The sequence below is a fragment of the Rhinopithecus bieti genome, unplaced genomic scaffold (assembly GCF_001698545.2).
Source record: "Rhinopithecus bieti isolate Rb0 unplaced genomic scaffold, ASM169854v2 scaffold_13029, whole genome shotgun sequence".
Lineage (NCBI taxonomy): Eukaryota > Metazoa > Chordata > Mammalia > Primates > Cercopithecidae > Rhinopithecus > Rhinopithecus bieti.
This window is the reverse complement of record NW_016807982.1, coordinates 2375875-2392408: the sequence shown is the minus strand read 5'-3', so window position 1 is coordinate 2392408 and position 16534 is coordinate 2375875. Positions and strand designations below refer to the sequence as shown.

General features: G+C 51.2%; 2 protein-coding genes across 3 annotated transcripts in view; both read right to left on the bottom strand.

The window, feature by feature from the left end:
* Window positions 1-9558: 9558 nt before the first annotated feature.
* On the bottom strand, window positions 9559-12592 carry GJB4 (gap junction protein beta 4). The gene is made up of 2 exons (XM_017884530.1): window positions 12092-12592; window positions 9559-10949 (listed from the first exon to the last, which is right to left on the bottom strand). The coding sequence occupies exon 2, from the start codon at window positions 10629-10631 to the stop codon at window positions 9831-9833; it is 801 nt and encodes a 266-aa protein (XP_017740019.1). The 5' UTR covers window positions 10632-10949; window positions 12092-12592; the 3' UTR covers window positions 9559-9830.
* Window positions 12593-13686: 1094 nt separating this feature from the next.
* GJB5 (gap junction protein beta 5) overlaps window positions 13687-16534 on the bottom strand; it is a 3652-nt gene continuing 804 nt past the window's right edge. The window contains exon 2 of one of the 2 annotated variants that reach the window (XM_017884527.1): window positions 13687-14892. In XM_017884527.1, the coding sequence (XP_017740016.1) occupies window positions 14047-14868 (822 nt within the window). In that variant the 5' untranslated portion in view covers window positions 14869-14892 and the 3' untranslated portion in view covers window positions 13687-14046. The remainder of the gene's footprint in view (window positions 14893-16534) is intronic. The other variant, XM_017884528.1, reaches the window with a different exon arrangement.

Below are 16534 nucleotides of genomic sequence, written 5' to 3'. Positions count from 1 at the left end.
AACAACAACAACAACAACAACAACAACAACAACAACAACAACAACAAAGGCTCTGAAAATAAGTAGTGGTGATGGTTGCACAACATTGTGAATGTAATTAATGTGACTGAGTTGTACACTTAAAACAGTTAAAATGGTAATTTTTATGTTAAGGATATTCTATTACAATATGAAAATAAAAAAAAGAAGGGTGGAGATACAGATTTTGTAGTCAACAGTGTTGGAATGGTAGTCAAGGCCATGGGAGAGGATGTAATTGTAATCGCCCAGGGAGGGCAGGGAGACTGAGGAGAGAAGGTGGCCTGGGACGGAGCCCCAGGGACTTTCCTAATTAAGAGATGGGCTGAAGGAGATTGAAAGGGAGCGGTCGGAGCAGTGGCAGGAAAACCAGAGGAGTGGTGTCCCAGAAGCCTGGGTATATTAGTCAGCACTCTTAATTGCAAATGACAGAAATGCAGCTTGAATTAGTTCCAGGCACAGAGGGCAATTCGTTGGTTTACAGAAACACGGGAAGGGCAGGGGGACCTTGGGGCCCCAGGGGTACCTGGAATTAGGTCTGGGGTGCATCTGGAGCTGCTCTCCCGCCCGCTTCACTTCTGCTCCTCTCTAACTGTTGGCTTTCTTCTCTCCTTGCACTAATGGGCTTTTGCACAAGGTTATTCTTAGCTTGAGCTCCTCCTTTCTAAGTTTTGCCATGACACTCTTCTCTTAGAAACAATTGAAATGATCTGCGGAAGAACGCTGATTGGCCTCACCTAGAGGACACCCTGAGGACAAGGGACCTGGGAATCAGCCTGCCAGGTGCCTTTAGAACCCCAGTTTAGAGGAAGAGGAGAAGTGCTGAGTGGGCAGAGCGAGTAAGGACTCAATGGCCTGGAGAAGAGGCTGAAGAAGGAAGACCATCTACCCTGCTAAATACCTCATCACACAGACAAGGGCTGGAAAGCCTCCACTGGGCTTAGTGACAAACGAATCGTAGGTGAACTTGGCAGAGGCAGGGCAGTTTGAGTGGCATGTGAGGACAGAGACAGATCATAGCTGGTGGGTGAGTGAGTGGGAGGTGAAGAAGTGAGGACAGTAAGTGTAGACATCAGTTTCAGGAGGCACAGTTGTGAAAGCCAGGAGAGAGATAAGGAGGTAGCTGCAGGGAACATGGGGTCAAGGAAGGGTTTTGTTTTGTTTTTGGATGGGAAAGATCTGAGCATGCTTAAATGCTGAGAGATCCAGGAGAGAAGTAGATGTTAGAGATGCAGAAGAAAGCAAAGAGGTGGGGGAGAAAGAGGATCCTATGCACAGGTCGAGAGTTTAGAGAGTTAACAGTGGGCCCACCCCTTTGTGCTGCAGGAAAGGAGAGAGGGAGGTGGTGGATGAGCATTGGTCTGTAGGTTTGGTGGCAGGCGAGAAGAGAGCATTCTTCCCAGATAGCTTCTACTTTCTTTAAGAAATAGGATGTAAATAAGATGGAATGTGCTAGAAAGTTTGAGGAGAATGGAGAAATTGAGGAAGCTGCCACCATGTACAACAGCAGAGAGACCAAAGCAGAATTCGTCAGGTGGCATCGAGCGCCTAGGTTAGGCTGGAGAGCAAGAATTTGCAGTGGCCTCACTCTGGTTGCGTGGTTTACTCTAGCAGAGTCCAACACAGGATGGAGAGATAGAGAAGCCCTGTTGGATTGATCGGGGCCTGGAGTTCTGCTAAGGAAGGAGGGGCAGAGGGTAGTGGGGATGCTGTGAGACAGCAATTCATTCCAGTCACCATCTCAGCAAACATTCATTACCCTTTTACTGTGTACTGGCCATGGTGAAAGGTCTGAGGATACATTGCCAAACCAGGCAGATACTGTTCCTGCCCTCAGAGAGCCTGTGGTCTAGTAGGGAAGGCAGCTCCCATGTGAGCTGAGGGTGATAATAAAGACACTGTGGAGCTCAGGCCTAGGCTGGCTGCAGAAGGAAGAGAATGTAGGGCAGGGAGGCTGGTAGATTGGGAGAGGGACACAGGGTCAGGTCTGGAAGTGCCTATGGGGTCATGAACAGGTGTTGAGGGAGGAGCTAAGTGAGGGGGCTGGGGTGGAGGCTGTGGTCAGAGCATAGGAAGGCTTGCCCCCATCTCACCATTTCCTCCTGCCCTCCTGATACAATAGCCGAACCTCTTTCTCTAGTCCAAGTCTCCAAGTCTGAGCCTCCTTCTGGCTCTGGATCCCATTCCTTCCATCTCTCTTTGGGATCTTGACCCTCCTCTACTGGATTCATCCCATGATTATTTAAACATTCTCAAGCCTCTCCCATGATTAAAAAAATCTTCGCTGGTCCCCTGATTCTCCTGCCAACAAACACCCTCTCATTTCCTATTCTTCTCATGGCCACATTCACCAGCCAGTTGTTCACACCTGTTTCCATGTGCCTGGCCCTCACTGTCCCTTCACTCTCCTGGGACTTGGTTTCTACATCCCATTCTCCTGCACAGGTACCCATGACCATGTTGTGAATGGAACGAACACTTTTCAGTCCTTATTTGATTTGGCCCGTGTCAGCGTTTGGCTCTGATGATCACTTTCTCCTAGAAACACTTCTCTTGGCTTCTGCAACACCATCTTCCTCCTCTACGACATCATACTCCCGTGGCTTGGATGATCTCTACTTACCCTGCCTGGAGCTGTCTTCCCCCATGTTATTTGACCTTTAAGTCTCCATCCTAGGGTATCTTCTCATCTCTCCCCCAGTCTCTGTATGGTTTTACCCACTCCCAAGGCTCAAGTCCCCAACTACCATAGAGGCCCAGATAGATCTCCAGACAAAACATAACCCCCCATATTCCCATTGAGAAGAGCCTCAAAAATGTGTGTGGGCTGACTTGGATATATAAACTCTTAGTGTGGTTGAAATAAAATGTACTTTATTAACTTAGTTTGTTATACAGTTTAAAAATCACAAATTGTATAAAACAATGTAGTAAGAGGTATTAGTTTTCTCTCCTCATGCTTTATGAAGTAATTTTATTTAAATTTTAACATTTTCTCTAACATCTGAGTCCATATCATTAGAGCTTTGGTTGTTATCAACATTTTACAAAACACAAAAACTTTATTTCTGCCTAAGTTATTTGAGACATAGTGCTTTTTGAATCTGTGTATGATGCTGGAGATTTTATTCTTTGCCATAAAAGTCTGGCTGTTTAATATTAGGTTGCATAAATAAAAAAAAATCTTCCAGTAGGTATTTGTCATCTCCATAACATAACCACTTCCTTTATTGTTTTAAAGTGATTTTTTAAAATGGGTTTGCTTACAAAGACAATACTTGCAATTGTAAAGTCCTGCCCTTGGGAATAATGATCCAATATATGTGAAATGCTTTTGCCTTCACTTTTTTTTTTCTGATTCTGCCAAGCAATCACCATGAATATCCAGAACTTCATTGATTGAGGTTATTTCAGGCTAATGAGTTTTCCCCAAAGAGCGTTTTGTTGTTTCAAAATGCAATAATTGAGAGCATGCCTCCCAAAAGCAGGGTACTTTGTAAGGACTTGAATGAAAGACAACAGCTTCCTTCCTAAAGGGTAATTTTGGAGCAAAATCGTGTCTTATATTCAGGCATTTATGCTGACAACTCCCAAATAGATATCTCCTGACTAGTCCTTTTCCCTCTTACATCAACAGCCTACTAGACATCTCCTTCTGGGTGCCCATCATCAGTGTCAACCCATTTTAATTGAGTGCCTACTATGTGTCAAGCGCTGTTCTAGGTGCTGGAGGATAGAAGGGTGAAGACAGCAGAGTCCCACTTCTTAAGGAGCTCATCCCAGTGAGGCAATAAAAATAATAAATATGTAAAAAAAAAATTCATGTACTAGTAAGTGCTACAAAGAAGATAAAATGAGGTCACACAATGGAGAGTGATGGTGTGTGGTGGGTGAGGAGGGTGTGTCAGAAAGGGCCTCCTGGAAGAGGGGATGTCTGAGTTGAGATGTGAATGCTGGGGAGACAGACATATCAAGCTGGAGGGGAAGAACCCTGTCAGCGAGGCAGGTGCAAAGACCTCAAGATGGGAGAAGGCCAATGTGGGTGGAGCATGGCAAGAGCGGAGAGTGAAGGGAGGTTGGTTTGGAGCAGTAGCCAGTGCCTGACCCTGTAAGACTTTGCAGGTGATGGTAGAGTTTGGCTTAAATTTATTTTTCTGGCCATGAAGGGAAGCCACTTGGAGGATTTTAAGTCAGGGAGTGACTCCACTGATCTGACTGACATGCTAGAAAGATATTTCAGGCTGTTATGTGGAAGAAGAATTTTAGGGGAACAAGAGTGGAGGCAGGGAGACCAGTTGCTGCAGGTGTCTAGGTGTAGAAATAAGGTGCCTTCACCTGGGACTGAAGCACTTGGAAAGACTAGGGTGTTAGATATGAAGTCACCAAGTGATTGGATTTTGAATATGGCATTTTGGAATTATAGCCAATACAACTTGCTAATGGTGCCAATATGATTATGAGGAAAGAGACTCCAGGTTTTTGAATTGAGCATCTGGATGGATGGGTATGATATTTTCCAAGGTGGGGAAGGCTTGGAGAAAACTTAAATCTGTTCTCGATTAGGGGAATTAGGAGTTCTGTTTTAGATGACCAATAGGAAGTTGAATACAGGAGTCTGACCCTCATAGGAACAGTTAGGTCTGGATACATCAATGTGGGAGCCATCAGTTTATGGATGGTTTTATAGGTGGTACTGGATCAGGTCACTGAAGGGGAAATGTATAGAGAGGAGGAAAGAAGGTAGAGAACTGGGCCCTGGGGCATCTTGCATTTAGAGCTTAGGAAGAGGAAGGAGAGGCACTGAAGGACATCAAGAAAGACCCATCAGCGAGGTGGGAGGAAAGCCAGGAGAGATGCTGCCTGGAAGCCAAGAGAAGACAATGTTTGAGGAGGGAGCTCTCCATGACTGAATGATTCTGAGGGAGTTAGGCCAGGTCAAAGAATGGACCACTGGATGTGGCAGCTTGGAGGCCCTTGGGGATATTGACAAGAGTAGTCCTGACTAGAACAAGTTAAAGCAACAAGGAAGTGGAGACAGCAAGTATAGAAGACTTTTGTTTTGGCAATGAGGTAGCAGCTGGAGAAGAATGGAGTGTCAGACAATTCAAAAAAAGAGAGAGATGAAAGTATTATAGCATATTTGTAGAAAGGGAAATGGCAAGGCAGGAGAGAGAGGCACCAACTGTGGGGTACAGTCTAGAGCAGGTGAGGGGTGAAGGGGTCCATTGTCCAAGTGGAGGGGAGTGTCCCAGGAGCAGGGACGCTTTGTCCATGTTACAGGGGAGGAGGCAAGGCCAACAGCCACTCATGCTGTGAGTTTGGCAGATGTGGTGGTGGTGGGCTGAGCTGAGCTGGCCTGTTGGTTCTATTCCCAGCACTCTGTGTTGCCTATCAGCTTAAATGGAGGATTAGGAGAATGGCGTCTGGAGGTTTGAGGAAAGAGGAGAAGGCATGATAGAGTCATTTTGGAGAGTAGGGATAAAGTTTTAGGAAAATATAGAATTTCTTAGAGGTGCTGAGTGTCCACTTGAACTTTGTGGTCAGAAGTTTAAATGGAGACCAGTCAGTCCAGGTGTATTATCCTCCAGGTGCTCAGGAACAGGTGCCATGTGGAGAGTTTGGTTTAACTGGAGTTAGGGTCTTGCCAGGTGAGAACTGGAGAGGCATGGGAAGGTGAGGGAGTGGAGGACATCTGCGAGCTGGTGATTATCTGGGGGTTTGTGGAGTCTAAGCTGATAAAGGAGGGCAGGGAGAATGGGAAGGGGTGGGGGAACATAGTGGTGGGTCAGTGGATGGGGCAGAAGGATTGCTGGAATGGGAACCAGGTTGGGTGAGCCACATAGATGGGAGATGATGCAGCTCTTGGTGTAGACAGGCCTAGGGTACGAACATGCAGGTGGGTGGGTTGGAAGGGTGGATAAAAAGATTGTTGAAATCAAGGAAGTCAAGGAACTGAGAGGTCAAGATGTTGAAAATGGAGTCACTACTAATAAATGTAGTAGCAGATGGAAGACACTAGACGAGGGGATGAGATCATCCGTGAAGGAGAGGGAAAAACCAGGATATCTTACTTGTATCTCAAATTCAACATGTCTGAAACTGAAGTCATCCACACCTCCTCACTCAAGTAAATGGTACCACCATTCATAGCCAGAAACTTGGGTGTCACTTTGATCCCCACACCCAATTAAATCACTACTTGTTTTGGATTCTGTCTTGTAAACATTTCTTAAATCCATCTACTTCTTTCCATCCCCAAGGTGCACACCCTAGCTCAGGCCATCTCTCTAGGGATTTGTTGTTGTTCTCAGGATAAAGTCCAAAGTCATTAGCAGAGATTTACAAAGAAAGCACTACAAGGACCCAGGCTCTGTCTACTCCAGCCTGACTCCTACCTGAGCCCCTCACCTGGCCTGAGCGCTCCTGGGTTCTTCCCATCTTTGTCACCAGGCATGCTCTCCCTTTGCATAAGCTGTCCCCTCTGTCTGGAATTCCACCTGCTTGCTTGGCAAAATCCTCCTTCTCTAGATGTCTCAGGGAGCCTTTTTCTGGATGCCTGAATGTTAGATCCCCTTTCCTCTCTTCCCAGCTTCCCCAGTGTGCCATGAGTTAGCTAGCTGTCCTCTTCTCTAGAATGTAAGCTCCATGAGGTCAGGGACCATGTCTGATTTTTCCCAGATGACTCCTTAACACCTCATATGGAGCTTTCACATAAAAGTGAATAATAAAGAACAAATATTTCCAGGAATGGAAGGCTCTAGAGGTGGAACAGTTCTGGGTGATGACCAGGTCTGGGATGGGGTCCTGCTAGTGGGTAGCTAAACGTTGTGGCAAAGGTAGTCATGGGATGGAAAGGACAGGGTGATGCACAGGTGACCCCTGAGGCCTTGGGTCATGGGAGAATAGCAGGAGGAGAAGGCCTTGGGCTATAGGCTCAGTCTCCAATGAATGAGGAGAGATAGGTAGCAATGATGTGGGCAGGACAGAGGGCAGAAGAGGAAGCAAAGAGGGATTTTTTTCAAGAAGGTGAAGGTGGACAGGTGTGAGTGGTGGTGAGAGCAGTGTGAGTCTTGACATTGTGGGTGGGATTGAGGATAAAATGGCCTGATGGCTGAAGTGGTCCTTAGTCCCAGGCTCCTCTGAAAGTCCCCACTTGGCTCAGTGGCTCAGGACTCGAGACCTTTGGGAACAGCATCCAAGGAGAGGTCGCCATGGGAGCTGTCAGGTCCTGGAGTGAGCTCACCATAAGCTGGACCTAGCAGCTGTCCCTGGAGGATGGATCTGGAATCTTGGGGGCGTTGGCTATCGTGGGGTCCCCTGGCCTGGACTTGGGAGCTACTGTGGTCTGAGCAGTGTGGGGCTATCTGGCTCTGAACTGGTCAGGAGTGCTACCCTGTTCTCTTGGGCTGGTGGTCCAGCTCTGGTCTGGATTGGAAGTGGGAGCTACTCTTGCTTCCTGGAGTAAGGAGTCTAGTAAATGGTATCGGTGCCCTGCCCATGTCCCCTTCACTGGGGCACATCCATTCCCCAAATGCTGTGAATATTGGCTGCTGATGGCTTATGGCTACCCCTGAAGAATTGATTTTGACTGAGCCAGAGCCACCTACTGCTTCCTGCCAACCCTCCTGCCACTGGAGGCGCCTGAAGTAATGACTGACTGAAATGTGGCGAGACTTATGATCTGAAGCCCCCTCATCCCACAGGGATAGGACCGAGGCTGCATCTCCCTGAGTCTACATCCCTGCTCAGCTCAGTGCCTCCCTCCCCCACTCCCCTTGCTCCTTCCTTCACATGCACGCAAACCCCTGCCTCTGGCTCTGCTCCCAGGGAGCCTGCCCTAAAGACGGGTGACTTTGATCTTATGCCGTAATCAGGGGTGGGTGTGGAGGCTACCCGTGGACCACAGAGGACACAGCCCCTGACAGACTCAGCAGATCTGTGGGGTCTTGAAGGGCCTCTTCCCCTTTCTAGACTCAAGTTTGCTTACCTAAAGGTGAGACCTTGATGCTGGCTCTAGTTAAAACAACAACAGAAACAAAGCAAAGCAAGCAAACAAATGCTTTGCTGAACTCCGCAGGCTAGGTGTGGTGGAAGATTCAGATGAACAAGACTTGGTTCCTTCCCCCAAGCAGCTCACAGACTATTTACTCATCCAACAAGGATTTACTGAAGGCAGCAGGGACCTGGATGACTCAGTGACCTGCCCATAAAGGGCTCACAGACTGATAGGGAGACACTCAGGGGAAGTGACAGTTCCAATTTGAGGAGAGTGGCAGAGGGACAAGCGAGGCTGGCACTTGGAGAGATGGATAAAGTTGTCCTAGAGTTTTGAGGGAGAGTCACAGAGGAGGTGGGAAGGGCATTCTAGCCAGAGGAAATAGCATGACAAAGGCCCGAAGAATGACACCACGTGACGTGTCTGCCTGGGGAATCAGGAGCCCTTTGGTATTACTGGCAGGTAGAAAGGAGGAGGAAGCTGGGATGAGAGGGGCGGGTCAGCGGGGGCCACGCTGAGGGCATGGGGCTGGTGATGGTGGAAGAAGTTTTAAAGCAGGAGGAATGACATGGTCAGTTGCATAGAGGGGTAAATCACTCCATCCCTGTAGCGGAGGCAGATGGGGGAGGTCCAGTAGGTAGTTAGATTGTCGTAAGGAGAGGAAGAGCAGATTCAGGTGGCATTTAGGGACTGGAATCAGTGGGATTTGGTGCCAGTGGGGATGTGGGGTATGAGGGACAAGGATGTCAGGCTTGTCCCTTCCCCTGGCTTGGGCAGCTGGGTGAATAGCTGTGTCCTGCATGAGATGGGGCGGGGCATCTTCGAGGGGGCAAGTCTGTGGGGAGCTGCTGAGGTCAGCTTGGGAGTGGCGAGCATGAGATGGCTGGGGGCCTCCCAGGAAATTGTCTAGTGGGCATTTGGTGGGGCTTGGAGGCATGTTAGGGTGGAGGTGTGGTTCTGGGAGTTGCCAAAGTCTGAGTGGTGGTGGGGTGGGGGAGAATGGAATGGGGAAGTTGTATCAGTGAAAAAGAACATGAAATTCCATATACTCCAGGATCCACGAGGGACCTTTCAGTTCAGACACTCTCAATGGGCCCTGGCCTGTAGGATGTGCCTCTTGGGCACCTTCACAGACCCCCATCCCTGGCTTGCTCTCAGCCCTGCCCCTCCCACCGTCAGAGGGGACTCACCTATCTGGGACCTGTGCTGGGCAGGGCTAGGGAGACCCAACCCACGCTCATTCCTGTGATGGGCGCTCACTGAGAACCGACTCCTGCTGGGCACAGAGTGTCCTGGGGTTCCTCTCCTCCGGCTTTGGCCAGCTGGTTGCAGAGCCAAGAGGCCCCTGGAGTACCCTCTGCCTTTAGGCACTCCCCACCACGTCCTGGGGGCACACTCTGTGTGTGTTGGGGGTGATGGGTGAGCCTGGATCTGAGGTTCTGGTGCTCAGGTGCTCACCGACTTGTCTTGGCATCCTCTCTGAGGTCCACCTAATCCCCCCACCCCCGTTTTCCTATCCGCCACTCCCCATCTGGTCTGCAAAGTACTGGGAAAATCATATTTATTAAGAGGTTTGACATACACTATTGCCATATACAAAATCCCCACCAACCATCAACCTCCCTCCCCTGAGGCTCAGGACCCAGGGACCAAACTACCCGCCACCTCCCACATTGGCCCCTGGGTGAGCTTCCTGAGCCCCCACAGCCACCCCTCTCACCACCCTGCTACGGCAAGGATGCCCCTGCCCCTGCCTGTTTTCCTGGGTGGCCTCAGGTTGGGGGGACCTGGTGATCTTATCTGCTGATCTCGAAGATTATGGATACCGACCTGCATCCACTGGGGCTGACCCAGCCTTCACTAGGACAGAGTTCCCATCCTCAGGGTGCCCTCCCTGGGAGAGGACATATGGTGGGCACGTGTCGGGTAGGCGTTCCCGGCAACGAGACCGCCGGTGCCTGGGGCTGAAGATCTCCGTGCACCTCTTGCCCACCAGGTAGAAGACCTCACTGAGGTTGAGCAGGATGCAGATGGCAGCTGTGGTCACCATGAAGTAGGTGAAGACCTTCTTCTCCGTGGGCCGGGAGATGTAGCAGTCCACAGTGTGGGGGCAAGGCTCCACGGAGCAGGCCACCACGCGGGGCATGTCATAATCCTTGTAGAGGCGGTGGAAGATATAGAGGAAGCCGGCATCCACAGCGACCTTGAAGATGAGACTCAGCAAGTACGTCCACCACAGCCCGCCCCGCTTCTTGCTCGGGTTGTCGTACAGGGACGGGGCATTGGGCCCGTGTTTCAGGCGGTACTTGCGCTCCTGTTCCTCACGGTAGGCCACGTGCATGACCACGAGCAGCGAGGGGCACGTGACCAGGATGAGCTGCAGGGCCCAGAGGCGCACGTGGGACACGGGGAAGAACTCGTCATAGCAGACGTTGGGGCAGCCGGGCTGCTTGGTGTTGCAGACAAAGTCCTTCTGCTCATCGCCCCACACCTCCTCCGCTGCCACCACATACACCAGCAGGCGAAAGATGAACACCACAGACAGCCAGATGCGGCTCAGAGCTGTGGAGTACTTGTTCACGCCACTCAGGAGGTCCTTCAGAAATGTCCAGTTCATGCTGGCTGTGTCCCGGGTACTGCACGTGGAAGATCTATACCTGGGTGCTACCCACCCACTCAGGCCTTGGGAGCCTTGAGGCCTGGGGGAGCCCGGAGATGGGCACGCTTAATGCTGGTGCGGTGGAAAAAATCTCTTCACAATCACCGTGTCATCATGTCCTCACTCCCAATGACTTGGCAGGGTAGGGATTGCCCCTGTCCCCATTTCACAAAGAGTAAGTGAAGGCCCAGAGATACCCGCCCAAGGGTCCACGGATGGAAGTAGCAGAATCTTGCACTTTGGCCTTCGGGTTCCAAAATCAGGGTCTATTTTATTCTACAAGGTAATAGATACATGTGAAGACAATCATCCTGCATGGACATGCCAGCTAACCTCTATTACCCCATGTTTCAGCCCATGACTTCTAAAGAGATTGTGGGAAGGTTTGAATTGGACGATCTGCTTTCCCATCAGCTGTCAGGGCTGGGCCAGGGCAGGAAGGGTGGGAACGTACCCTTATCAGTTGTCAGATCTATCCCACTTTTACTGAACACCAACAGGAGCCTGGCCCTGTGCTGGGGACGTTCACATCAGTCCCTTGGTAAATCCCAGAACAATCTTCATCCTTACTCCTTGCCTCTGGCTCCAGGAAGGTCTCAGCCCTGGCATTCCCTCCCAAACTAAACAGAGGTGCTTTGGAATCATGGGGACTTGCTATCATCCCTGCCAACCCATGTATTGATGCTGGGGCCTGAGGGCTGACTGTCTTGACCACAGTGGGTTCCTCTGGAATTCCAACCATTCCAGCTTTAGGAAGGACCGAGGATGGATTCTGGCGTGGTCTGGACTCCCCATTTACTTTCTCTCAGGGCACCCCCTCCTCTGTCCATTTAGTGGCTGTTTGCTAGCCGCATTTCCATTATTTCCTCTCAGGCCCCTGTCCCGTGGACTCCGACCTCCACAGCCCCTTGTCTGGAGTCCCCATCAGGCCCCATCTCCAAACCCTCCCCTCCTCCTACCCTCCTCCCTCCCTATCCCCAATCACTGACTCTGCTCTCAGCTTCTTCAGACATCGTGTGCCTGGGACATTTTCCAAGCAAGAGGTATCGCCTGTACCCAAATGGTCTATTCACCTGTCTTACTTTTTTGCCATACTGTCAGCTGCTAGAGGGCAGGCTCTTCACCTCTGTCTCCCTAACACCCAGCACTGGCCTGGCCCAGTGGACACACAATAGATGTTTGTTAAACTCAACGGAAACCCATTACTTCCTGATCCCCCCCTTCCCTAATCTTCTGTCCTCCCTTAGGTCAGCCAGGACATTCCTTCTCCTCCTTGGCATTTCCCTGGGGATCCTTTAGGGACCCTGAGCCTCTGACTGCCTCCCTGAAGCCCAGCCCACAGCCTGAGGTCCCTTGGATATCCTCAGCTCAGCTGGTTGCTTTCTTCTGGCCAGCCTCCTGCCCTATTCAGTCCTCACCCTTCTTGGGTCCAGTAGCTCCTCCCTTGTCCTTGGGCTTGTCCGTCTGCTTCAGGACCTCCTGGAGGCAGCTTTTGTTCCTCACTCCCTTGCTGGGTGGGGCTTTCTGGGCCAATGAGCCAAGCGAGAGTGATTGGGTGGGCAGGCAGGAGGGTGGACTTCCCCGGGCACATATTCAGAGCAAACACCTGTGGCTCTTCTCTCCTGGCCCACGCCTCCTCTCTAGCCTGGCTGGGCATGGCTGGGCCTGGCTCCTAGCCAGGCAGGTATGTGGGTGAGACTACTCTGTGGGGTTCAGGAGCCTGACATCATTATGCCCAGGCCTAGGACAGCACCAGTGGAATTGACCCTGTCCCCTTCCCATTGCCTCCTTGCCCTCTCTCCTGCCCTTTTCCTGGGAAGCCTCATTCTGAGGTCCTCAGCAGCTGACATCTAGGGAAAGGGGCAACCATAATTTAGTGCAGGAATGCATCCCACGCTGGTGGTGGGATATTTTTGGGATTGGAGCCTGGGAAGCTCTTGGATTATGTAGGGGATGGGAGGGGTCAATTATGACTTTTCTTTTTTTTTTTTTGAGACGGAGTCTCGCTCTGTCGCCCAGGCTGGAGTGCAGTGGCTGGATCTCAGCTCATTGCAAGCTCCGCCTCCCGGGTTTATGCCATTCTCCTGCCTCAGCCTCCCGAGTAGCTGGGACTACAGGCGCCCGCCACCTCGCCCAGTTAGTTTTTTATATTTTTTTTTAGTAGAGACAGGGTTTCACCGTGTTAGCCAGGATGGTCTCAATCTCCTGACCTCGTTATCTGCCCGTCTCGGCCTCCCAAAGTGCTGGGATTACAGGCTTGAGCCATCGCGCCCGGCCAACTATGACTTTTCTAGACCAGGGTACCCACAGCCCTGGTGGAGGCAAGAAATGCAGGTCAGCAGCATGAAATGCTCCAGTTAGCACAGGGCCAGACACAGCATCGCTGTTCTTCCTCTGTGGGTCCTGGGGAAGGCCTCCAGGGAAGCTGGAGTGTGACCCCACATATGCTGGTGGGGGGCCTGGGAACTGTGTTCCGGCTGGGACGGTGAAGGTTAATGTGCAGCTAGGGAGGGGCCTTCTGCCTCATTTCCCACAGGCATTATCAAGCACTTCCTAATACTAATGATTAACATTTATGTGTCCTTTTACATACAGCTGGCTAACCCTGTCCACAGCCATGAGCTCATCAGTCCTCAGCACAACCCCACAGGCTAGGTATTATTAACCAATTTTGGAGAGAAGCTGAAGTTACTTTCCCAGAGTCCCGGTGGAACTTGGATTCGACACATGCATTCTGAGTTCATGAACTTCCCACTGCAACGTGCAGCTCCCTGTGGACTAAGCTCCATTCTCTCTGCAGACAACCCACAGGCCTAAACTTGCCATGGGGGATAAAGGCTAGATGGGAGCATGAGCAAGTAGCACATCCCCTGGAGTACTGGGGGGCCCCCTTTCTGGAAGAGAGGATGCCTCTCATCAGACTGGACCAAGTGCAGCCCTTTGCGGGGGCAGAGAGATTGACACCATGAACATGTGAGGGTCACAAAGGCCGCACAACCAGAGGGCACCTGGAACCAGTAAACGAGTTGACTTTTATTAAGCCCTGACAGTGCACCAGACACGATGAAGGTGCCCGCATGTGTGTTCTTCTATGAATGCCCTCCTCCCTCCAACCCTGGGCAGTGGACCTCACTATTTCCATTCTAGAAAAGGAAACCGAGCTGCAGAGCAGAGGGGGACTGGCCCAATGCCATCCAGCTGGGGCAGGTGGCTGGAGCGGAGGACTAGGAATTAGCTCCCAGAGCATCTGAATCCTCTCTCTTGCCTGCCTCTACCTCATGGCTTAGCTCCCCCACTCTCAGGTTCCACCTATGAGAGAGGCTTAGAGCCTCCCCATCCAGGCCCAACCTGCCAGCCCAGTCCAGGCAGCCGCTCACAAGATGGTTTTCTTCACATGGTCTCGGGGGCGGTCTGGTAAGAGAGGAGGATGACTGTCTGAGCCCAGAAAGATGAGGTCACCCGAAAGGAGGTCGTCTTGTTTGCAGGAAGAGGTGGTGCCATGTGGGTGATGACCTGTGTACATGGCTCGGGCTTTCCTTGCTGCCAGGCACTCGTGGCACCTCTTGCTCACCAGGTAGATGAGCTCCACGAGGTTGAGCAGGATGCAGATGGCAGCTGTGGCCACCATGAAGAGGGTGAAAATGTTCTTCTCCGACGGTTTGGAGATGAAGCAGTCCACTATATTGGGACATGGATCTGCGTGGCACTTGACCACAGGAGGGAGGATATATTTGGGGTAGAGTGAGTGGAACACATAGAGAAAGGCGATGTCCACGCTGGCCTTAAACACTAGGCTGCAGACGTATGTCCACCAGAGCCCGCCCCGCTTCTTGCCAGGGTTCAGGTAGAGGCGCCCACTGTTCTCCCCATGGGCTTCTCGGTGCCTCTTCTCCTGAACCTCCCGGTAGGCCACGTGCATGACCACGAGCAGGGAGGGGCATGTGACCAGGATAAGCTGCAGGGCCCAGAGGCGCACATGGGACACGGGGAAGAACTCGTCGAAACAGACGTTGGAGCAGCCGGGCTGGTGAGTGTTGCAGTCGAAGTCCTTATGGTCGTCACTCCACACACGCTCGGCCGTCACCAGGTACACCAGCACGCGGAAGATGAAGACCAGAGACAGCCAGATGCGCCCAAAGGCTGTGGAATACTTGTTGGCCCCATTCAGGAGTCCCTTAAAGATACTCCAGTTCATGGTGGACCCACGCGTCGGCTGCTACTGCACGGAAACGAGAACAACAATTTCCTACATTTATCACAGACTCGCTCTGAGCACTTTGTAGAAATATGTCATCGCATTTCATCCTCACTAGAGGAGCTAGGTTCTACTACTGTCCCCATTTTATAGAGGGAGGAAGCCGAGGTTTAGAGGCATTATACAAGGTTGCATAACTATTAGGTGCAGAGCTGGGATTTGAGCATAGGTAATTAAGTTCAGAACCCAACTCTTACCAATAAAAGTGGATGAGGGCAGGTCCAGGGAGCCACTCATTCCTCCCAGGGCCTGAGGCTCTGGTCTTGGGGTTCTGCAGAATGAAGACGTATGGAGTTGGGACATTCTGCCTGCTCCTTCTGTTTCAACCCTGGCCCTCCTCCTCAGGGGGCTGAGCCTTGAGATGGTTCTCTCCTTTCTGAGCACTGCTACCTCTTCTCAGACAGCTCCTTCCCAAGGGAAACCTGCTCTTTGTTCTTTTCTTGGCTCAGAGATGGGACTGGAAAGGAGGCTGGAACCTTGTCCCCAAGCCCCCATCTGCTCTAACACTCTGTAATTAGCCAGGCAGAGTCCTGCTCAATGCCACTCATCTGAAGCATGCCAATGCAATCCAGCTGAAAGCTAAAGCAGGCAGTAATAAATTCTCCTCATGCCTAGAGTAGCCTGGTATTCCAGTCTTTCCCAAACAGTGTTCCCTGGAACCCTGTCCCATAGGTTGGCAATAGGAGAAGTGAGAGAAGAGGATTCTGTGTCAAGAAAAGTTGGCAAACGTTGGGTTTAGTAAAGTTAAATAGGGTTCTTTTGCTCAACCGTGCTAATAAGCTCACTAATAAATTCACCAAAAGAAGTATGAAATATGTGGCACTGCCCAAACTCCTTTGCCCACAGAAGCCCTTTTCCTCCTTTTATCATCTGTGGAACAGCCTTGTCAAGACATCAAGTGGGAAATGCTGCTCCTGTCAGTTCTGCTGGTGAATTTGGCCTGATGAACTCACAGCATCAGATTCACCTCCAGGTAAGGACCGTGACTGCTGGGCCAAGTAAGGGGTCCCCACTTCCTCACCTGCGAGTCCCCTGCCTGACTCCTGGGGATGGGGTGTGTCCACTAAGACCCATGCACTGTGGTTTCGACCAACGGTGCACCCTGGGACCCCAAGGAACCTGCCTGCCTAGTCGCTAAAGGGCTCATGACGGTCTTCCCGTGCTGGTCCAGGCTGAAGCCCACCAGGCTGTCTCGAGCCTCCGCAGAGACAAAGCAGAGGAGTGATAACAGCCAATATCCATGAAGCATTCATGCTGTGCCGGGCACCGCTCTAAGTTCTTTGCATGAATCAGTACATTATTCCTTCACAGCAACCTTAGGAAAGGGCATATTTTTTATTCCCAATTTACAGATGAGGAAAGAGGAACACAGAGGGATTAATTAACTTGTTCAATGTCACACAGCTAGTAAGTGGCAGGGCTAGGATTGGAACCCAGGCAGGCTGGCTCTAGAGCCCACCCTCCGGGAACTGCCCAGCCTTAGGCCTCAGACCCTTTCCTCAAATTTCAATGAGCTGCCCGCCTGTTTGTGTTCAGACGGATTCTGCCCTCCCCGTTGTGCGTGGATCCTGGATGAGGGTGGCTGGGGGTTGGACGGCGGATGGGT